At 38.0% G+C, this 24696-nt stretch overlaps 1 protein-coding gene across 2 annotated transcripts; it reads left to right on the top strand.

Annotated features, from left to right (window-relative positions):
* LOC109259081 (killer cell lectin-like receptor subfamily F member 1) lies at positions 1-24696 on the top strand. 2 transcript variants are annotated; one of them, XM_019436411.2, is made up of 7 exons: positions 1-311; positions 14748-14839; positions 15753-15851; positions 17255-17344; positions 19592-19746; positions 20402-20514; positions 23079-24696. In XM_019436411.2, the coding sequence occupies exons 2-7, from the start codon at positions 14749-14751 to the stop codon at positions 23209-23211; spliced, it is 681 nt and encodes a 226-aa protein (XP_019291956.2). In that variant the 5' UTR covers positions 1-311; position 14748; the 3' UTR covers positions 23212-24696. The 2 variants fall into 2 exon arrangements, with proteins under 2 accessions (XP_019291956.2, XP_019291955.2); XM_019436410.2 differs by lacking the exon at positions 1-311 and having other exon boundaries at positions 14721-14839.

The following is a 24696-nucleotide window of genomic DNA, read 5'->3' as shown; positions in this document are numbered from 1 at the left end:
CTCTGCAAGGAGAAAACTAAGCAAAGCCGGTGCACCACTTCCTCCGGCTGAGACCCGATAACGTTGTTTCTTCCGTTGAGGGTTCTGCAGAACCCTCCAGTTTCATCACGGAACAGAAAGAAAACACACCGGAGAGCACTGATTTCTTTACGGGGAGGCGCATCAAACCTACCGCTGGTCCCGGGAGTGAGCACAACGGTGTTGTGCCTGTGTGCCCAATACCATGAAAGCCTTCCGGCTGCACAGTCCCTATATTTGTCAGTTGCACAGAACGGCATCTCTGAGGCAAAATACTCCAGCCAGTGGCGAAGGTAATTTTAAAGCCAACAGTTTTGGGTTAAAAAAAAAAATCTGCCAAAGCTGTATAGGGAGAAAACGGCGAGAGGAGCGATCAGGTGTAAGAAAACCCAGAAATCCTGCATCTGGGTGGGTTGCGAAGGCGGCGCTACCCCAGGCCCAGCTGGGGCACCTTTATGTAATTCTTCAACACAGAGCAGATACCTTTAGGAAAAGTATCCTTACCCACTCCGTCCTCCACCAGGGGAGATTTTTCTCCTCTGTGTGAAGGGTACCAACCACATGGGCAGCAGTGGTCGTGGCTCAGCCCCCCAGAATTTACAGGGGGGTTACTCTGACAGTTAAATTCTCTCCAGTCGTATTTGAGAAGGCAGCTTCAGACCGTGGGCCCCTTGGGGCTTCCCTGAGGGAAGTGCATCAACAACAACTCTAAGAAACCAAGAGGGAGGTGAGAGACTGTGGAATCTCAACCTCTTGGGACTGGGAAGGCCCCTCTGATTTTGCCTGGGGAGTAGCTTTGCCAAGAGCTCCAGTATCTCAACCACAGAGGGTAGTGGCTTGATATTAAGCGTAAGAACCAGGCTGCCTGGGGGAAGCCTCGACTATCTGCTTATTTCCTCTGTGACTCTGGGCAAGCTACTCAACTTCTACGTAGTTGAGTTTTACCTTCTAGAACAATCCTGGCCGAAGTAATAAATATTTAATGCCTATTTGTAAAAAAAAGGTAAAAATCTCCCTGGAATCAGATTTGAGAAGGGGAAACTTGTGAATGCTGACGTTCTTCGGTAAAAAAAGAATAGAGCTTGGAATAGTGTGATTTGGGCACTAAATTAAAATATGACCTGGCATATGACCTGGCTAGTAAAGACAGATAGATATTTGGGGTAATAAAAATAGCAAGATGCTGTATTTTACTTAACTTCTCTTTTAAGCTATCGCTTTCATTTTAGTCAGAGTACACTTATGGAAGTGAAAGGATCACTTTTGCAATAACATGCAATAATTAATAACGCAATATTGTATGATAAGAAGAATGCTGGAGAGAGAGTCGGGTAGGCTGTGTTCCAGTTTCTTCTTTATCACAGTTATCTGGGTGAGCAGTTAACATCATAAGGTGTGTTTTCTTTTCGTTTTCAAAACCGAACTGTTTAGGTCGATGGCTCCATGTTATGATGTGAGTCATAATAATCTGGAGAGTTTTTGTTTAAAATATATATTCGCATGTACTGCCCCAAGTCTATTGGACTAGAATCATCTGGGTTGGGGACCAGTAATCGGCACTTTTTAAGAGCTATGATGACAAATTTGGAGCAACGCTTAATATCTACGGTTGATTTCAGCTTCAAAGTTATGCAAGTAGTCCATTTCATTGTTTCCTTGTACACTCAAATTCTATGATTCACAGTTGTGTATTTCACTAGTTACTAAGACACTGTTTACACCACTGTAATTATTTCTACATTGTGCCCATATATACTGTCTCCCAGGATCAACAACTCAAATCTTTATGTTAACACATTGGTACCAGAGGAGTTATGAGACGCAATCCTAAAAGAATGTTTTAGTTCCGTTAGTTTAGGATTTCTTGTCAAATGTGTTAAATTTTCATCAGCGCACGAAGAACAAAGGAAATTTTTCCACACATAATGAGTTGCCGTGACCAAGCCCTGTAAGAGTTTGTGATTGAGGTCGGCTTTTCTCTGCTGATCGTGTAGAAATAACATCAGGTTACGTGTGAACAGGTGATGCGATTTTTCCTTTTCACAGAAATCACACTTGATTCTCTGACCAGGGCTTCCTTTCTCTAATACTCAGGAAATCAACTCTTTCATTCAGTGAGTATTGTTTCAAAGATGACCTGATCATTATCTTTCGTAAGATTATTTAGAGTATGAAACCAAATAAGAATATTTGTACTTGTTTGGTCAGAAAAAAAAAAAAGTAAATTAATAGATTAAATGCTCATTTCGGACTTGAGACTTAGAGACCCATTTTTTTTTTTTTCAAAGTATAAGACTATTGGAGTGTGCCAAAATGTTTCAAGAATCTGAATGAACATTTTAAGTAAAAAAAAGTGCATATATTTCTGTCCCATCCTATATATTTCCTCACTATAGCTCAGTAATGAAAAGCAGTCTTTCTATTTGTGAGATGTGAATTAGAATTCATCATAGAAAAATAGGAAGCAAATAATTTTAATAATTTTATGAGAGGAAAGGCATTTCATGATTTCAACTACCTTATTAATAAGGAATAAAACAATCTTAAGGTTTAAACAGATATAAAATTCTCTCATGTATGATTAAATTTTTTAAAAATGGAAGAAAATGAATGGAACATAATCTCAATGTTGAAACAGTAGTATAATGAGTTTTTTCTGGTCTCAAATTGTAGATAAACTATCAGAGAGGAGAAACTGGTACTTTAACTTCTCTGGATATTCTGATATCTAGTAGAAATTCAGTGATTCTCTTAATAAAGTAATGTTGGCTTACCATGTCTTTAATCCATCTGAGATCCTATCCTGTTACTTCTCCATAAACCACCAGTCACAAGTTTTGATTTTTGACTGAGAGCTAAAACGGTTCTCAAAAGACTTAGGTTATATATCCTTATGTTCTAGAAGTCACTTCTTTAGTCTCAAGAGCAGCAGATTATTCCCTCCTACATTTGTTTCCTCCGCCTCTGTCCACAAATATAGATGTATGTCATTCCCACACTAGATTTGTTCACAGCAGTGATGTTTTCTGATTTTTAAATTGTAATGCAGATTCTGCTTCTTCTTCAGTTGGAACAAGGGGAAACCCTCCTATTTAAAAATAATCTTGGGGCACCTGGGTGGCTCAGTCGGTTAAGCGGCCGACTTTGGCTCAGGTCGTGATCTCGCGGTCCGTGAGTTCGAGCCCGAGTCGGGCTCTGTGCTGATGGCTCAGAGCCTGGAGCCTGTTTCGGATTCTGTGTCTCCCTCTCTCTGACCCTCCCCCTTTCATGCTCTGTCTCTCCCTGTCTCAAAAATAAATAAAACGTTAAAAAAAATTTAAAACAAATATAAAAAATAAAAAAATAAAAATAATCTGTAATGTATTTTTGATACCAGCATGGTTGACCAACACTTGTTTTATATGATTAAGAGCTTGAAAATGTTTTCTTTTTGAAAATCACAACTTGTTAATGGTAATGTTAATGCTTATCAAGTTATTTCCTAAAATAGCTGTAAGATTTGGGAACATTTCAAGTATTCTTGTTCAGGGATGAATCTTAAATACTCTTTGACTCGATGACCTTCATTTTCCAATGTGTCATAGATGTCCTCATGCCAGTATATTTTTATGTTATCCTACAGGAAAGAAATATTTTGTCTAAGAGTGGACGGGAATCCGTCCTCCGCTTACAGTTTTACTTGTGTGACTCTTGGAAGAATTTTCCACAGACTAAGTTATGTCTTTGTACATTTCAGATCTTGTTTCCGCCTCATTTCCTACGTGCTTCTGGTTCTGGCTGCCATGGGATCCAGTCATATCATGATATGATTTCTAGTCTTACATCTCTATGTCCTAATACAAGGTATTTAAGAGTATTCCTGGAATACAGGGCAGTTAAGAATATTCCTGGAAGCCATATTTGTATCACGAAGGCTAGCAAGAATATATTGATCCCTGAATAGACTTTGATATGACAGAAAACTACATAGATTCATGAGAGTTGACTAAGCTGAAAATGCCATCTCAACTTCTCCTTCAGAAAAGAAGAAGAAAATACTGGCCTCCAATGCCATCCAATACAAGTGGAAGGAAATGTGATGCAATGGAAGGCAGATCAGAACAGAAAGACGCAGTATGGATGAGTTATATCTTAGGCTTACAAACCTGTGATGACACACAGCCGTGAGGACACATTGCCAAAGTTCATCCAATGCCTTAGAAGGGAGTCAGGCAAGAGAGGAGTTTGAATCTTCAGCCTCACCAGCTTTGGAGTAGATCCACTGGGGGACAGATTCCTGTGCTTTTCGGAGAGTAAGCGCTGCATGAATGAATGACTCTTAATGTGGAAGTCTAAACTGGGAGCTGAGAAGACAGATCACTCCAAGTGAGTGGAAAGACCTGCTGGGGCCCTTTCCTTCATTTGTGCCCCACGTTTGCCACATCCAGTTCAGAGCAATGCCCAGAACTGAGTGCAGTATTCTGGGAGCAATCCACTTCATGCAAGGCAGGCAAAGCAGAAACATTGTCTTGGCCATTCCAGACCGTTCATCTCTGTGAAGCCAAACTAAAGTTGCTTAGCTGGGTTATTTCCTTTCCTTCTCTTTGGCAACCTTGCTATGACACTGATGCACATTAAGCTTGGAGTCAATGAAAACCTTTAAATTTTTCACACTTGCTAAACCAGTTCTCTCTCAGGCTGTAACCAAGCAATTTAAGGTGCACGTGATACTTAATTTTGTGTGTTAACCAGGCGACGGGCTACGCCATAGATGTGTACTTCTGCTTGAGTCTGCAAAAATGTTTCTGGGAGAGGTTAGCATTCGAATTGGCAGGTTGAGTAAACAAGGTCACCTTCATCGATACAGGTGGACATCATCCAATCTGCTCAGGGCCTGAATTAGAGCAAAAAGAAGGGTGAATTTGCTCTGCTTGCTTCAGCTGGGACATCCATCTTGTCTCTGCCTTTAGACGCCGTGGCTATCTGGCCTTTGAACTAGACCGAATTACACCACTAGGTTTCCTGGTTTTCTAGTCTGCAGACAGCAGATTGCAAGATTTCTCAGCCTCCATAACTGCACGAGTAATAAACTGTAATAAACAAACAAACAAACAAATATCTCCTATTAATTCTGTTCCTCCCATTTGAAACAAGTGAAAAACCAAACTGTATCTACAAAAATGGCTTTTAGGAACACTGCACACCAGCGACAGTCATCACTGAGAAATGGGAAATAAATGAGGTATGCTCTGCGATTGCTCTAGCTTACTGACTTGAGGATGTTTCCAGGCTTCAGTGCAGTGAGACTCCAGATAAAGCCCATCCTGGTCGTCTCCCTGAGTTGAGAAGAAGCCTGAAAACCGGAGAAACAAAGGCTGCTGGAATTTTCAGGACAAGAGAAAAGCGTGCCGCTATTAAGTTTTTAATATCCACATTCATAAGTGGTATCCTGGACACATTTTTTCATGTGCTTATTAGCTACTTATATATCTTCATAGGTGAAATGTCTATTCCTGTATTTTGAGCACTTTTCATTTAAGTTCCTTATTTTCTTATTATTGAACTGTAAGTGTTCTTTACACAGTCTTTATCAAATATATAATTTACAGATATTTTCTCCCAACCTGTGGTTTGCATGAATTGGCATTTATGGAACATTCCACCCAGTACCTGCAGTATATATATATATATATATATATTTCAAGTGCAGACGGAATGCTTAATGGGATAGGCTACATTCTGGGCCATAAAACAAGACAAATCTTAACAAATGTAGAATTACTCATTATAAAAAACATGCTGTTAGACCAAAATGGAAATAAATTAGAAATCAACAACTGAAAGATATCTAGCACATTCTTAAATATTTGTAAGCTAAACAATACATTTATAAATAATTTGTGGGTCAAATAAGAAATCTGGAGAAAAATTAGAAACTATTTATAAATTAATACAAACACAAACATTTGCAAGATGCTAGTAAAGCAATACTTACTCCAAAATTTATAGGTCTAAATTCCAAATTAAAGAAGAAAAATCTTAAATGAAGGATTACAGATTTTGTCTTACAAAACTGGAAGAAAAGCAAATAAAATCCAGTGTAAGCAGAAGAAAGAAAGCCTTAAGATAAAATTGAAAAGTTAATGAAATAGAATACAGAAAAACCATATAAAAATCAATGAAAACAAGAGCTGGTTCTTTGTCAAGAACATTAAGATTGATAAACCTCTAGCCAGATGGATGAGGAAAAAAAAGGAAGAAGACAGAAGCTTGAGTATCAAAACTGAGAGAAGTGATGTTACTACAAATTCTACAGACTCTGAAGGAATAGTTAGGGAATACTATGGACAACTTTATCCTAATAAATTCAACTTTGATGCAATGAGCAAATTCCTTGAAGTATACAATCTATCAAAGCTTAGTCACTCATACATAGATACTTTGGATATATCCCTATACCTACATAATAAAAATGAATTAGCAGTTAAAAATATTCCCACAAAGGACCTCCAGGCCCTTATGACTTTACTGAGAACTTTACTGAAGACATTTAAAAAAGAAATAAAACAAGTTCTTCCTGAAAATTGAAGGGGAGGGAATATTTTCTGACTCATTCTATGAAGCTCACATTAATCCAATAGCAAGATAAATGACATTACAAGAGAAGTATAACAGAAATTATTATTTCTCATTAATATAGATGCAAAAGTTCTTAGCATTGAAAATGTAGATATAAAGAGATAATTCATCATGACCAAGTACAGTTTATATATGCATGTGAGGCTTAATCTATTCACTTACTAATAGAGAAAAAAAAGGAATATATATGATCCTTTCACACCCAACATTCATTCTTAATAAAGCTTTTCAGCAAATTAGTAGAAGGAGGTTTTCTCAACCTCATAAGGAGTATCTACAGAAACCTTACACCTAACAGTATACTTAACTGTGAAGGACTCAATGATTTCTCCCTAAAATTATTAGCATAAGCAAGATAGGGATGTCTGCTATCATAACTTCCTCCAAATTTTGTACTAAAAGTACAAGATCTAGTCACTGCAGGAAGCCAAGACAAGAGGATAAAAGGTATCCAGACTGGAAAGGCAGAATTGTAGGTGACTTGTAGAAAATACTAGAGAAAATAGAAAAAAGTTGCTACAATCAACAAATGAGTTTAGCAATATTGTAGCATATAACATCAATATGCAAAAATAATGAACTTAAGTCTATGATTCACACCATATACAAATATTAGCCTGGGGATAAAGTTAATTATCTCTAAATTAATCTACTAATCATTGATCTACTATAAAGCCTTAAGCTATAATAGTTCTAGAAGAAAGCAGGAAAAAACCCTTTTGAGCTTGAGAGAAGTAAAGATATTTTCAAGATACAACCCCAAATACAGAATATGCAAAAGAAAAAATAAATATAAATTGGACTTAAAATTAAGAACAGGTCTTTGGAAGATGCTCTTAAAGAAAGAAAAGACAGGCCACTGGGTAGGAAAAACATTTTTGCAAAGCCTTTCATAAAAGGCTAAAAAATATGTATTTTATATCTGTTATAGATAAAACATATTTATACATTGATATTTCTTATCTATATCCTTCCAAACTCGATGATAAGACAAGCAACTAACAAAAAAAATTTGAGTGGACACTACACAAAAGAAGATACATGGGTGGTAGATAACATGTGAAAAGATGCTTACCATCATTGGTCATTAAGGAAATGAAAATCAAAGCAAAAATCTGATATGAGGACGCCTGCATTATAACATACAAAATCAAGAAATTTGATCACATTAACTGTTGGTAAGTACACGCAGCTGCTGGAACTCATACGATGTTGGTGGGGAAACAGAAAATGGTACAACCTCTTTGGAAAAGAACTTGGCCATTTCTTCTTTTGTTGCTGGTTTTCTTTCTTTCTTTCTTTCTTTCTTTCTTTCTTTCTTTCGGTGTTTTGTTGGTGGTGTTTTTTTCTTTTTAACAATGTTGCCATTTCTTGAAAAGGAAAACGTGCTAAGCGACAAAAGGCCACGTATTATATAACATGTCCATACACCGAGAATAAACAAATCTGTAGAGATAGTAAGTAGATTAGTGGTTTCCTAGGGTTTGGGGTAGGTAAGGACCGGGGTGGAGACGGGGAGCGAGTGACTAGTAATGGGTACAGAGCTTTATGTATGATTGTACAACCCTGTGAGTATGCTAGAAACTTTGAATTGTACATTTTAAGCTGATGAACTTTATGGTATGTAAATCCTGTCTCAATAAAGTTATTTTTTAAAAGGTAACATACACATATCATATGACTGAACTATCCCACTCTTTGGGTTTTGTTTAAGGAATAATGAAACCACACGTTCATACAGAGACTCGTATACAAATATTCATGGCAACTTCATTTGTAACAAGCCCAAACCGGAAATAAGCCAAATGTCCAACAACAAGTGAATTGGTTGAAGGAATTGTGGTATATTCATATAAAAGAATACTATTCGGTGATAGAATAGCAATGACATAAGGCATATAAAATACCACCAATGAGTGTTCAAATAATTGTAGTGAAGGAACTAAGTCTGTTTATAAACCGGTGCATACTTTATTATTCAACGTGCATAAAATTCCAAAAACAGTTCAAACCTCACTTCGGTGACAGAAGACATAGCCTAGTGATTGAGGTGGGGCAGAGAGGGGCATTTCGGAGGGTCACAGAGGAGCAGAAGTAGTCTCGAAGATAATGGGTATGTTAGTTATTTTAGTTGTGGTGATGGTGTCAGGTGCATACATATATGGAAATTTATCAATTTGTATTCTATAAACATATGGTTTTTATGTTATATCAATTACACCGCAATAGATCTCTTAAAAAATTTCAAATATAAGAGAAAATATAATTAATCAACTAACATATAAAAAGGTGTGTTTCTGTCATCAGGTGAGTCCCCAAAGAACTCCACAGGGAATTTTTCTAAAAGCTGGGTGTTTTTCTAGTATCTCAACTAGACACGCCCAGGATGACAAAGTGGGCCAAAGATCACATGATTCCTCCACTATGTTACATTTAACATACTAAGATCTCCTCCCCCAGAGCATTATGACAGGCAACCCTTGGCCAAATAAGAAAGAAAAAGGGAGTGGCCCATGTTCCTGGAAGTTTCCACCTCCTCCCCCTGGAATCTGGCTGACATCAAACAGAGCGGGTCTGCCTGAGCCCTGTCATATACACCCCCCCCCCCCCACCTCTCAGGAGAAGGTGCCTTTAGAATACGAGCTCCCCTTACACATTCTCTGGCCATTGAATAAATTACCTGCTTGCCTTCCAATACTGCTTTGTTATTTCACTATGTGGCGAATGGTATTGAAAAGGGAAGGAATCTACCAATTCCATAACATTTCATGCATTTTTGTGGGGTACTATAATCTTTAATAAAATTATACATTGTAGTCTAAACAAATGGAGAGACAGTCAATGTTCTCAGATGGGCTATTTACTCATACAAGTAAGAATTTTTTTCAGGTGGGACTGACAATGTATTTTCTTCTTTCATAAATGGTTGGTGCATATTTTCTGCCCTTTTTGTGGGGTTCTTTTTGTTTGTTTTGTTTTGTTTTTCACTGATTAGAAAGAGCCTCTTATGTATCAAGACTCCTTATTTTATATATGCATTGCAGATGTTTTCCATACTATTTTTCTTTCATTTTTGGTATGGTATACACAAGTTTTACATTTGTTTATCTATCTGTTTGTAAATCTATCTGTCTTTTCTTTATGGTTCCTGTCTTTTCTAGACAGTTATAGAAAATCATTCTCTTTATAACCTATTTCTCCTTCTTGAATCTTTTGATCTAGCCTCCACATGACTAAATTGTTGTGTGGTTGTCCAAAGACCACTTTGCTCTGCTCGCTTAGTCTTGGAGACCCTGAAGTTCCTCATGCTCATTTTGACTATTTTACCTATCAAAGTGTTTCTTTAATAACAACTAATTGTTATTATATTACTATATTATTATTATTTTATTATTATTATATTATTCTTGGTTGAACCAAATGCACAGTAGGTGATTAAAAAGATGATTGTTCACACATTGATAATAACAGGTAAAATTTCTCATAGAGTAAACAGATAATGGAGACTTTTAGATGGTTTGGAATAGATGCCTTTGGGAAAATGTGTGTGTTTGTGTGTGTTTTGAGAGATGATATAACCATAGGTTTAAGAGTTCAGACTCTGCATCAGACTGTACAGATCCACATTCTAGCTCTCATAGAGTGGTTTGAATGGTTAAGTGAGATAATATGTGTCCATTTAATATTGTAAATAATCAATGTAATTTATTTTTTTAATGTTTATTTATTGTTGAGAGAGATGGAGACAGAATGCGAGTTGGTTAGGGGCAGAAAGAGAGGGAGACACAGAATCTGAAGCAGGCTCCAGGCTCTGGGCTGTCAGCGCAGAGCCCGACACGGGGCTCGAACTCATGAGCTGTGAGTTCATGACCTCTAAGCTGAAGTCAGACACTCAACCGACTGAACCACCCAGCTGTCAATTTAATTTAATACAATTTAAAAATACAATTTAAAAATAATATCTATTATTTAAGTAAGTAATGGAAGTCATAAATTATGTGTTTATTATTTCAAAATAAATGCATACCTATCTCATCTTTTGCATTTTCTGTCTCCAGTCATAAGGCACACAAATCAGAGTGTGTTTGTGTAAACAAACCGCCCTTTGCATCAACTGGACTTCATCAACCCCATTCATGTATTTGTTTATTCAACACACATATTAAAAAAATTTTTTTAATGTTTATTTACTTTTGAGAGAGAGAGAGAGAGACAGAGCATGAGCAGGGAAGGGGAAGAGAGAGAGGGAGACACAGAATCCGAAGTAGTCTCCAGGTTCCAAGCTGTCAGCACAGAGCCCGAAATGGGGCTTGAACTCATGAACCATGAGATCACGACCTGAGTTGAAGTCAGCCACTCAAACAACTGAGCCACCCAGGTTCCTCCAACACACATCTATTTTTCAAGTACATTTGTCAGTCATTCTACCAGGTGATGTAAATCCGAAGATAGACAAGAAATTATGTCTACTACTTATACAGGTTAACTCCAATATTCATAAGGTAAGTAGAAGAATTCAAAAAATTCTTAGTTACTCAATGATCTTGGAAGTTAATCTTAGCTTTTTACTCTGCTTTTTATTTTTTTTATTTTTTATTTTTTTTAAAATTTTTTTAATGTTTATTTATTTTTGAGACAGAGAGAGACAGAGCATGAATGAGGGAGGGTCAGAGAGAGGGAGACACAGAATCTGAAACAGGCTCCAGGCTCTGAGCAGTCAGCACAGAGCCCGACGCGGGGCTCGAACTCACGGACTGTGAGATCATGACCTGAGACGAAGTCGGCCGCTTAACCGACTGAGCCACCCAGGCGCCCCTTTACTCTGCTTTTTAAATTACTAGGAATTCTATTGCCATAATCTTGTTACCATTTTCTTTTTAAGCCTCTGTCATTTTTCTTCACATTTTCCCCCAATATTCTGCCCTCTATTTCCTTCACTGCCCTCCAGCCTTTTGGAGAGTAGTCTCTTCAAGCAACGATACCGTTGAAAGAGCCTCTCCTTTACTTCCAAATCTTCTCCTTTTAATATAATACACATGATATTACACACACACACACACACACACACACACACACACACAGATAATATAGTTAGCTTCCAAGCAGTCAGTTTGCTGTCATCTCCATTTAAATGCGTGCTGGTCTAATTTGTTATTTTTTCTGCAAAATTTCAAACAAATCACGAAAGCATAGGACATATATGAAAGTTTTAGGTTAACCACAGTCTTCAGAATATACCCGAGAAATGCCAGAACCACTGCAGAGAGGAAATGAGTAGCCAGCAGAGGATGAGATTGTGCTTGCCTTCCACAGCTGCTTTTCTTTGATGTACAAAAACAATTTGTAGTTCTGCACACAACTCTCGGCAGATTGAACCAAACATGTCTAGAATTCAAAGCATAGAATCATCCTTGTTCTAGTCACCAACAGTATATATTTAAAACCTTTATCCTGACCTATTTTCTCCACTGTTCCAGTAGAAATAATGTTTTTGCTCCTATAAGAAGCCAACCCAGCTACGTGTACTCTGAAACCCATTTTCTCTTGACCTCTCAAAAAGCTATTGAATTATTCCTCTTCCACTCTTTCTTGCACTGTCGATTTTTTTCTTTACACTGATTCATTTCTATTATCATAAAATGCACCAGCACTCGCTATATTTTTTAAAAACTCCCTTGACCGGGGCACCTGGGTGGCTCAGTTGGTTAAGCATCTGACTCTAGATTTCAGCTCAGTTCATGATCTCACAGTTTATGGGTTTGAGCCCTGTGTCAGGCTCTGCGCTGATGTGTGGAGCCTCCTTGAGATTCTCTGTGTCCCTCTCTCTCTGCCCCTCCCCTGCTCATGCTCTGTCTCTCTCTCTGTGTCTCAAAATAAATAAATAAACATTAAAAAAAACCACCCTGATCAGACATATTCCTCTAGCTACTATCCCATTATTCCTCTCAGAGTATACTTGTCACAGAGTTGGCTAAGTTCACACCCTCAAATTCCTCACCTTCTGTTCTCTTTTCAATACATTCTATTCTCTTCACAAAATCATTTCTGACAACCGTCACTAGGAATTCCACATTGCCAATTCAATGGCCATTTTGCTATCGTTGCGTTTCTTGACCTTTCAGCAGCATATAATACAGCTGACAAAAACTTTTTTCTATGGATTTCTGAACATGCCTTTGTATTTCCTCCTCTATTCTTAGCTGCCCCTTCTCCGTCTTACCTACTGGCTCCCCTCTGTTTTAGCTTTCCAACAGTCAAGGTCATGATCCTCAAAGGACAGGACTCAACCCCGTGTCAGTACTCTTTATCTAGGTGAGCTCCCTCTGCTTCACGTACGGTTCTTTTTCTTGAGTTCCTGGTACAAATATCTAACTGCCTATTTGACATTTCCCTCCGGATATCTAATAGATATCTCACATTTATGTCCAAAATCATATCAGTCTTTTTCCAATTATGTCTCCTAAATCCTTTATTTCCCTATCTTTTTATTTCAGTGAAACACAAGCAAGCACACCATGGTACCCCACTATGAATTGCAAGAACTGCTAAAAGAATCTGATGTATTGTAGACGTATGAAACAGCCTCACTGAAGGATGTGGGGATAAAGTCTGTAGATCTAAGTAATCTTGAAGATGTGTAGTTTTAACTTGTAAGACTAGTAACAAAAGGAATTGTACATAAGCACTGTCTTTGGTAGTTTCCCACAAGGTACGAGATAACAATTCTAAAGCCACAAAAAATGTATCCTGGAATTGAGCAATAAAGTAAATAAATGGTGATGGTGGCAGCCATGTTTCTCACCTGCTGGAGCAGGAGGTAATGGAAGTGGAAGGGTGGGGGTTAGGATGATCCGTGCTGTAATTTATTGAAGTTCCTCCGCATGAACTCATGGAACCAGCTGAAAGAGTTCCAATGGCCAAACTGGAACGGTGTGAGGAGCAAAATAAATAAGGTAGTATTGGGCTAGAACGGAAAGTATAAAATGAATTTGGATGAGTTTTACTGATACAAATGATTGAATAAATAAGTAAATGGGAGACTACGCAAAAATCACCTGCAGATTTCTAAATAATTTATGTAGATACTCTGTCATGGAAGAGGTGGGGCATAACTCTCCACTTCTTAAAGTGTGGGCTGTACATATTGACTTCCTTTCAAAGGGTCCAGTATGGAAATGGAGAAAAAAGAGTAACTTTATAGTAGATTAAACTGAAAAACACGACTGTAGCCACGTGATCAAAGATAATAATAGTGATAAGCCATGTTGGTCCTACGCACTCTACAAGATGTGATAAAAATGGCAATTTATCCCTATGGTCTTCCTCCAAAAACCTTTAACCCAAGTGTAATGATGAGAAAAACATCGGACTATTCCAATTGGAGAATATTCTACAAGACATATGATCAACAGTTCTCAAAACCGTAAAAAAACCCCCAAAACTATACATCAAAAACAAGAGAAATTGTCAGCCAAGATTATCCTAAGAAGACATAAAGAATATGGGGTGTCTGGGTGGCTCAGTCGGTTGAGCGTCTGACTTTAGCTCAGGTCATGATCTCGTGGTTCATGAGTTCGAGCCCCACAGCTCAGAAGTTGGAGCCTGCTTCAGATTCTGTGTCTCCCTCTCTCTCTGCCCCTCCCCTGCTCACATTCTGTCTCTCTCTCTCTCAAAAAATAAATAAAAATTAAAAAAAAAATTTTAAAGAATAAATAGATACTGTGGTATCCAAAATGGGGTCCTTCAATAGAAAAGGTAGTAAGTAAAAACGAAGTAGAGACTTTAATTAATAATAATGCATCAATATTGATTCATTAATTTTGACAAATGTCCCATACTAATGTAACACGGTAATAATAGAGAAATTTGGGTGCTGTGTATATGGGGATTTTCTGTACTAATTTCACCATTTTTCTGCCTACCTAAAATGATCCTGAAAGGAATAGTTTATTTAAAAAAAATGAAGGTCACCTCACTCTTAAATCATATCCTTTGTGGTTTTACAGCTGTTGGGTTTATTTCAATGCCACAGTTCTGAGAAACTGACTCTGCTTTGATCAGGTAATGCCTCTCTTTCCATCTCATTCAAATATGGATTATTCTATTTATAGGATGTTTGGACAGATGCAAAACACAGAGGGATCAATGATGCAGAAGACAAGAAAACATCCCTATCATTGTCAACACAAGTGGACATGCAAAGGTAGGAATCCATAACCTCCCATTAGACCACAGATTATAATATAGCTAGAATTTTCTGTGGGTCTTTTAATCCTAGACTTTTAATGAGAAATTTTAAGAACTTGAACTAGAATCTGTTGTTGAGAAACGTTTTTATCTTATTTTTAAATATGTTTACATAGATACCTCTTCACTAGACTGTACCCTTTTCTATATCTGTAGCTTCACACCCATTTCAGCCTCTGGTATGTAGTTATGTCCTTATAAATATTGTGAACTTGAATGTAATTGATCAGGTGTGATTTGACCTGGGTTGAAGATTGTGAAAGTGTTATAATGCTGCTGTATTAGGCAAAGTACGTAATTATAAAAGTTAGCATCTGAGTTTGGTTTCATTAATTGATATAAATATAAAAGTTTTATTTCAAACAACATTTGAGAAGGCGGCTACAATACTCAATCTTATGTTTCTTTTTTGGATGCTCATTTTTATTATTAGTCAGTTATTTTGGTATTACTTATATTTTGCCTTCCCGGACTTCAAACCCACTGAATATTACCTGTGTGATGGAGAAAAGATGTAAATGAAGGTAGATGACAAATTTTAGTGGAAATGTTTTAACTAAGCAGTTGATCAGCTAATACCCCATCCATTTGATTGTTTGTGGATTGGAGTTTTCTCCTAGAAGTGTTACATAAAAAGGATAGTTAATAAATAGTAAATAAAAGATATTGACCTCTTAGAATCAGTAAATCCAATTCTTTCAAGATAATTATGTATGTGATCATATCAAGGTAATTTAAACAGAGGCTGTATATTTCTTTCCCCCCTCCTTAAGACATAGTGTACCCTCAGAATTTTACATTTCTACGACACATTTCCAAGTTCATTTTTAATGCCTATATGTTTCAAAAAGAAAAATTATTTATTACAGATTACCCTAAATGTCCCAAGTGGCATCAGACTGCTCTGAGATTGTCCAGCATTGCACTGGTTATACTCATTGCCATAGTGATAGGACTAACCATTTTGGGTAAGTAAATTGAAAGCTCTCTGTTCAACTAGAGAGGTTAATACGTTTTCCTTGGCGTTTACCTTCATTTCTCGAACTTTTCCAGAATCATTTTTCACATTTACCTGTTACTTCAATTGCATCGATATTAAAGGACACAGTTGATAATTTCATTAATGCAAGTATTTTTTTTCTTATACACAGGAAACAACAAACTTGTTAATTTGTAAAGTCTATTCTGCTTATAATTGTATTTATTTAATTTTTTTTTAATTTTAAAAAAATTTTGAGAGAGAGAGTGTGTGGGGGAGAGGCAGAGAGAGGGGGGCAGAGGAGGATCCGAAGCGCCCTCTGTGCTGACAGCAGAGAGCCCCACGCGGGACTTGAACTCGTGAACCATGAGATCATGACTTGAGCCAAAGTCGGATGCTTAACTGACTGAGCCGCCTAGACACCCCATAGTTATTTTTTTTTAAGTTTATATATTTATTTTGAGACGGGGGGGAGAGAGAGAGAGAGAGAGAGAGAGAGAGAGAGAGAGAGAGAGAATGAGTGGGGGAGGGGCAGAGGGAGAGGGACAGAGGGAATCTTAAGCAGACTCCTTGCCCAGAGTGGAGCCAGACACGGGGTTCAAACCCACAAACTGTGAGATCATGAGGTGAGCTGAAATCAAGAGTTTGATGCTTAACCAACCGAGCCACCCAAGGTGTCCCCACTTATAATCAATTGGTAAATAGTGTGGGTATGGCTGTCACAATTCTGTGAATTGAAATTTTGTATTTTGGTAAAAGCACTTCATTTTGTGGAAGTTGATTTGGCCCTTTACATAAAACTTTTGGACTTTAGGGGTAACTTGATTTTTTGACGTTTTGACAAAATTTATGAGCTGCTTAAAAATTTAAGGCCCAGTTAAAGTTAAGATATAGTCCTAAAATGAGCTCTGCTTCAAGAAGAGCTATGGGTAATTATATCTGTTATTGTTTCTATTTGTTGTGACCCTTTAAGTGTTAGGAATTGTGTTAAGCATTTTACATGCATTATTTTTTAGCCTCAAAACACTCCAGGTTTGTTCAACATTTTCCCCTTTTATATATGAGGGAACTGAGAAACAGAAAAGGCTAGTAATCTGTTCAAGATCACACAGCAGTCTAACCTATCATACTTAACAGATACAAATTTCAATATAGTTTCATTTTATTTAGATAATTTGTTATTGTTTGTTTCTACTTACTTGTTCTCAAGTGGAAATCTCCAGAGTCTCTAAGTTTATTCGTCCTTTGTCACATTATATTATTGAAATGCTATAGACCGATTTCTCAACCAGCAGTGTGAACATTCACTTGTAGTTCTGCTTTAGTGGATAATTAAAAGGCACAAGGTCGTACCTGTAGAAATCTAACTGATGTTACTACTTTATTTGCTAGTATGTCGCCTAAGTAGTGAGAAAGGAACCAAAGATTGTGATGGCATGAATATTTCTCCCAGGAAACAACAGGACAATACAAACTTCACAAGTAAGTGGTTATATTTCATTGCATTGTAGGGGAGGAAAAACTTTTCCTCCACCCTCTTAAGTTACTACCAGGGGGCATGTGAATTAACTGTCAGAAGACCAATGAACAAGAAGAAAAGTTTTATTTGCAGTCATAGGAGAGGTAACAAAAGAAGTAGCTGCCTCTGCCTGGTTACAGTTAAAGGTTTCCATACCTAGCTTAATAGGAGAAAGGAAGGGGGAAGAATTTCTTTGGGAAAAACAAGTACATTTCCACAGGAAAGACAAGCAAGTAGGTGTTTCAGGAGACCGAATTGGAGAAAATGAAGTTAGTAATGATATCTGCATATACAGGTGGTGAGTAGTCTTTCCCTCTTCATAGTCATAAATTCATCCAGAAAGGGGATTCATGGTAGAGTTCTTAGTCTTTTTTTACCCCGGGAGTAAACCACTCCAAAGAGGAATTTATGGCAGCCTCATATCTCAGAAGCTTCTATTTTTAGTCAGATAAGGGATGCTCCGAAGAGGCTTCTCTCTGCACCTGTTGATTGCATTAGGCATATACAAAATAATTGGTTTACTGACAAGATAGCAAAGAATTTAAGCAAAAGTCCCTGCCCTTACCCACCTCATGATTAATGCGTGAGATCATAAAGTCAAATGGCACTGCCATATGCAATTTGATAAAACTTTCCCGGGACATTATACCAGGATTATGTACCTTTTTTTACCCATGTGGATGTCACTTCTCTACTATATCGGTTGCCGTTTTTGTAATTATTATTTGTTATGCTATGTGATTAAGGCGTTAGGTCACTCTTTAAAAATCAGTATGGAAAGATCAAATTGTAAGGCATTTGGAGATCAGTATGGCTCATGAAGAAGGGGATTACTAATTACCAATTTACTCTCATCTAGATTTCTATTCGTTTCCACACCGCAGCCAGTAGGATCTTTCTAAAATGCAAACCAGTGGCCAGGGCACGGTAGGCGAGGAAAGATAATTTCCCCTCTACCTTGATAGGTTTTTGACTCAGACCGCCCCCGTGCAATAAATGACAGATTAATAGGAGAAATACGGAAGTTTTATAACACTTATATATCTGGAATCATGAAAGATACCCAGGAAAACTGGGTGACTCCCCAAAATAGCCCAAGCCACCACCTTACGTACCATCTCCAGCTAAGACAAAAGAAAATGGGGGCATAGGAGTCAGGGTAGGGGCCAAGGGCAGGCTGCCCATAAGTACCACAATAGCATATTAATTATTTTAAATTGGAGCTACTTGGGAAATATCTGTCCCCCTGAAAGCGGGAAGTAAATCTCCTGTATCAAAGGTACCCTCCTTAAAAAAAAATTAATGTTTATTTATTTTCGAGACATACACACACACACACACACACACACACACACACACACACACACAGAGTGCGAGCGGGGGAGGGTCAGAGAGAGAAGGAGACACAGAATCCAAAGCAGGCTCCCAGGCTCTGAGCTGTCAGCACAGAGCCCGAAGCCGGGTTCAAAGCCATGAACAGTGAGATGAGACCTGAGCCCAAGTCGGAGGCTCAACCCACTGAGCCACCTAGGAGCCCCCAAAGGTACCCCTTTTACTAAGAAGTGGAAAGACATCCTTATCACCAGAGATAGAAACTTTAATGCCAAAAAATCTAAAACAAACCTCGTTCCTTTTTTTCTAATCCACTACCTTAGCCCCACTTCTTAGAATTCCTTGCTAATTAAAGCTCCCAAACACGTTTGCTTTATCCTGTCAATGCTTCACAAATTTATTGTCTCTTAGTCTAAAATGTATAAAAACTGCCTGACTCGGTCATTTGTTTGGGTCTCAAATTCATTACTGGGCCTCCGTGCATGCCCACTTTGGTGTTTGCTTGTGTTAAGCTGTCTCATGTAAATTTCGTTGTTTTTTTTTTAAAGTTTATTTATTTATTTTTGAGAGAGAGAGAGAGGGAGAGAGAGAGAGGGAGAGAGATGCGTGAACAGGGGAGGGGCAGGGAGAGGGAGAGAGAGAGTCTCAAGCAGGGATTCCCTACTCGGGGCTCCATTCCACCAGCCGGTGAGATCATGACCTGAGCCAAAGCCAAGAACAGGATGTTCAATTGACTGGGCTACCCAGGTGCCCCAAGGGAGTTCATTGCTTAAAATTGGGGCAAAATCTTTATTTTTAAGGGAAAAGTTTAGAAATTAGTGCATTTTTTTGATATTCAAACCTTACTCTTCTGTTTGTTCCATTTTTTTCCATTTCAGCAAAGTCCACGCTAAACTTATGCCCTAATAACTGGCTGCAGAAAAAAGGGAAATGCTATAATTTCTTTAAAACCTTTAAATCATGGACCGATAGCCAAAAATCCTGTTTAATAATGAAATCACATCTCTTGATGATCCAAGACATGGCTGAACTGGTAAGAGCTAATTTGCCAGGGAAATTAACGCTTCTAAAACCGAGAGAAACAAGTAAATTAAAAAAAAAAAAAAGTTTGTTTATTTTTGAAGGAGAGAGAGACAGTATGAGCAGGGGAGGGGCAGAGAGAGAGGGAGACACAGAATCCAAAACGGGCTCCAGGCTCTGAGCTGTCAGCACAAAGCCCATCGCGGGGCTCGAACTCACGAGCTGTGAGATCATGACCTGAGCTGAAGTTGGATGCTTAACTGACTGAGCCACCCAGGCGCCCCCAAAGTACATTTTATGATAAAGGAATTATACTGCTGATAATTACAGCCATTTATTGAATTCCTAGCATATACCAGGCACTGTGGTAGGCATGCCACAAATTATATAAAACTTAGTGCTCACAATAACTTTACGAAATAGGCAGTATTTTCCATTTTCATAAGAAGAATCCGCTGAACTTGACAGGTTGTGTAACAATGCTATTTCACATGTCAATGGCAAAGCTGGGATATCGATGCTGTCTTTCCACATCACTTCTTGGGGAGAAAGATACAAGCTCTTTGAGCATTATCAGTATCTGGCAAAACTTTCTCAAGTCTGGGCGAAGATCAGAAGAGGCTATTTTACTGCATTTAACTCCGTTACCTCTGGGTTCTCTTTCACAGAATTTCATACAGAGTAGTATACCGGATGGAATTTACTTTTGGATGGGTCTGAACATCACGCACCCACAAAAGGCATGGACCTGGCTGGACGGCACCCCATTAAATCTACAGTTGTGAGTATTTGGCATTGGAGTCTCTCACCAGCCAACTCGTGCTGGGGGATGCCCGCCTGAAACTCCAGCTGGTCAAAATGGTTCCCAGAGATGGAAGACTTTGATTTGTTAATGTGTGAGTGATTAAGCCATTTACCTTACAGAAAGGAAGCTAATTTATTGGCTTATTTGGGTTCTCTTTTAGTTTATCCATAATGCTAGAGATGTAAATGGAAAATTGTAGTTAACCTGAAATTCTCTAAATTTCATTTCTTTTGAAGTGTTTCTTAAAAGTTTACAAAACAACCCTTATTTTAACTTACAGGAAGATTTCAATTAGTGGGAATATTTCAAATATTAAGGAATATGTTATGGGTAATACAACAAATAGCCATTTGACTTGTTTTTAATACTGTCACCCTAATCAACAATATGTGTAGCTACTTTCTGCTTCCGTTCCATTCATTCTGCTTAATTCATTCTACTCATTCATTTTTGTTTAAACTCCATGGGTAGAGAGTGCTAAAATCTTTGGGCGCCAGGCACTAACTAATCCCCAGAACACAGGCAGAAGCTCCTGGGGGTCCAGGGTAAAACTTGCTACTTTCAGCATCAAGGTTTTGGGGATCATCAAAAGTTAATTTCACTTCTTGAAAATTTGGAGTTTTGTTGTGTCATCTCAAAGAGATGTGAAGGAGGTTTAGGGAGACTATAGATGGTCTGGAGTGATAGAGCAGGCCCACTGGACTGGCTGAGGGGCAGTAAAAAAAAATGCTCTGAAACAGAAAGTCACCCTATAAATGAATATGCTTACCCAAAGACTATTTATAATATTTCTTTTAAAACTTGCACTCTATACCCACCCATAGCCTACTCTCTGTACATCACGCTAAAATAATTTTAAAACTTGATCTTTATCGCTAATAGAAATCTATCATCATGTTTTTAAAGCGATGCTCTGTCAACCCACTTGCAAACTGGCTTAGAATTATCTGTTGTTTTTTTTTTTTTTTTTAATTGAGGGGTTTTGTCTGATTTTTTATTTTAATTTTTTTAATTTTTAAAAAATGTTTATTTATTTTTGAAGGAGAGAGAGACAGAGCATGAGCCGGGGAGGGTCAGAGAGAGAAGGAGACACAGAATCTGAAGCAGGCTCCAGGCTCAGAGCTGTCAGCACAAAGCCCGACGCGGGGCTTGAACTCACGAACTGTGAGATCAGGACCTGAGCTGAAGTCGGAAGCTTAACCGACTGAGTCACCCAGGTGCCCCTTTGTCTGACTTTTCAGATGTCTTATGGCTTATTTGTCTAAGACAAGAAAGGTTGGCTTAAATATCATGGAAAAAAAGAATTTAGGGGAATTTTCCTTCTTTTGTATAAAGGGTAAAAGGATTTGGGTATGCCCATATGTACACAAATGAACAGAAATTCTCTTGCTGAGGTGTCTGTGTGAGTTTAAAACATTTAAAAATGGGGAGGTCTTCTTCCTGGTTGCTCACCCCAACACTCACTCCTTCCCCCATTCTGTCTGGGGTTACATTTAACATGTAAAGTATAGAGGTACCAGAGTATTCTTTCTTAGGATCTTCTGTAGAAGCCAGATTGCTTATTATAGGCAAACAGTGAAGGAAGATTTTTGAAAGGTGTGATACTTGGGATTTGGGTCTGGAAAGTGAAAAAGGTTAACAGTTCAGCTTTCCTCAGAAAGTCAGTTTAGTACTTTTTGAAGAACATGCATGTTTTGGATGTTTTTAGATGTGTTGACATTTCTAAATCTTAGAATGATAAATATGAGATTGTCCGTTCTAAAGGGGGTATCATTCCATTGTTGCACATACTCAGAAAGTTGAATCTGGAATCTTTTGAGTAATAAAATGAATTTTTCTCCTAAAAGGGCAGGATCGTCCTCTGTCTTAGTCCATTTGGGCTACTATGACAAAACACCACAAACTGGGTAGCTTATAAGCAACAGAAATTTATTTCTCACTGTTCTGGAAAATGGGATTCCAAGATCAAAATATCAGCATGGTCATGTCTGGGTTAGGGCCCTCTTCCTGGTTGGTAGCCACATTCCATCCACCATGACCTCACATGGTGGAAGGAAGTCAGGATCTCTCTGGAGTCTCTTGTATAAGGAACTAATGAGAGTTCCACCTCATGACTTAAGCACCTCCCGAAGGTTCCACTTCCTAATATATCACTTTTATGGGTTAGGATTTTAACATATGAATTTGGGAGGGGAACACAAACATTCAGACCACAACAAGTAACAGCCCTCTAAGATCTTTATGTTTTTGTATGATGGCATGACATTGGGAAACCAGTGTTTCTTATTCACATTTTTATTTTTATTTTAATTCCATGCAGCATTTCCATTTACCAATGGCCATTTTTGGTTAAGAAACTATTTGGAACAGCTACCTTCATTAAAGATGTCATTTTTTAACGGGTGCTCCTTGTCTGAAAATTTAGAGTCTTAGATCTCCAGCTTGGAGAGCACATGCCTCCCAAGGCAGGAGATAAACACACAAAATTTCACAGTTGTGTTTTTAGCAGAATGAGAACAGAACATTCTTTTCATCTACAGATTTCAAGTCATGGGCCAAGTTGAAGATAACGCCTGTGCCGTAATAACAAAGAAGGGTGTGTTTTCCGAAAAGTGTTGTAATGAGAGTTACTGGATTTGTCAACATGTGATTTCTTCAGACAATGACTTCTAAATTGATTGCAGTCTATCCTTCCTATCAAAAAAAAAAAAAATCGGAAGTCTTTTTTTATTTATGTATTTTTGTAGATGTACATCATTTTTACAACAAATATTATGGTGATGATGATGATAATGGTGTAGATTTGTGTCACTATAACTCTGGGCAATCAGGCTTAACTCATTCTTTTTGGCCTTGTCACTCTTGTCACTGGTGCTATAATTCAGCAGTCATCCCCCATTCATCATAGTGGCTCTTTTAGACAGAAGTTGGCCTTTCATCTCTTCAACAATTCTCTCCCGACAGCCCCATTCACCATTAGCAGGGGAGCTTTTTTTTTTTTTTTTTTTTGAAGAGAAGCCGTCAGATGATACATTCATGAGTTTTCCACCACTGAGTCTACACAATTGTCTGCATCTTACTTATTTCTTTTCCTTCTCCTCCTATTTCCAAAGAAGGGGTCTTCCTCTGTCTGGCTAAATCAAATCTCAAAGTCTACAGCCGGGATCGCATCTCTTTTCATTTTTTTCAAAGAGATTCCTTCCTTCATCACCTCCACTTCTAACCTCTCTCTTCTTACGCCTCCTTTTCTTTCGACAATGAAAATGCAAGAACGCAAGAAAATTTTCCCTGAACCACTTGTGGCTTCCAGTTTCTATCCAGTGTCTCCCACCTGTTTTCAGTCAAACTTCCGAGAAATTGTTTATACTTACTTTTTCCTCTTTTCACCTCCCACTCCAGGTTCTTCTGCAATCTGGTTTCTGCTTTTCCCACTATTTCACTAACGTGTTCTCATCACGTCAAGAATGCCTTTCTTCTGCCTAAACACAATGACAGCTTTTTAGCTTTCCTCTTAACTCTCAGCAGTGTTGTTCATTTGTGGCCTATCCTTTCTTCTAGAAATATTCTCTGACCTTGGCATCTATGACACAATGCTCTCTTCAACTTGTATCTACCTTCCTTGCCATTGCTCTTCAGTTTTTTGTTTGTTTGTTTGTTTGTTTGAAGCATTGCTTCTCTCTTCTGATCTCTTAAATATTGACATTCCTTGGAGTTTTGCATGAATTCTCTCATACACAATTCTTGGCTAAATTCATCCACTCTGTAGGTACAGTTACCATCAATTTATTGATAACTCCCAAGCCCATATTTCTAACCCAGACCTTATTACAGCAGATTGCCCACTGGACATCTCTGGTTGGACGTCTCAAAGCCCCTCAATCTTCCCATGTTAAAAATTAAACTCATTAGCTTAGTGAATGGCAGCAATGTGCCCATTAGCCTAAGCCAGAGTCCTTGGAATCAAACATGACTTTTTTTTTTTTTCTTTTTACCCTCGATATTCACTCATTTAAATCCTGTCAATGTGACTACATAATTACTTTTGAATCCATCTATATGTCCTCATAGCCATCTTATTGTCCTCGATTCCTGCAACAGTCTTTTTGTCTGCTTTTAGTTTTGTCTGCCAAAGTCCATTCTCTATCTTGTGATCATAGC

The sequence above is a fragment of the Panthera pardus genome, unplaced genomic scaffold, assembly GCF_024362965.1.
Source record: "Panthera pardus isolate Hobbes unplaced genomic scaffold, ASM2436296v1 HiC_scaffold_6, whole genome shotgun sequence".
In the NCBI taxonomy this organism is placed as follows: domain Eukaryota; kingdom Metazoa; phylum Chordata; class Mammalia; order Carnivora; family Felidae; genus Panthera; species Panthera pardus.
This window is presented reverse-complemented; position numbering and strand designations above follow the sequence as displayed.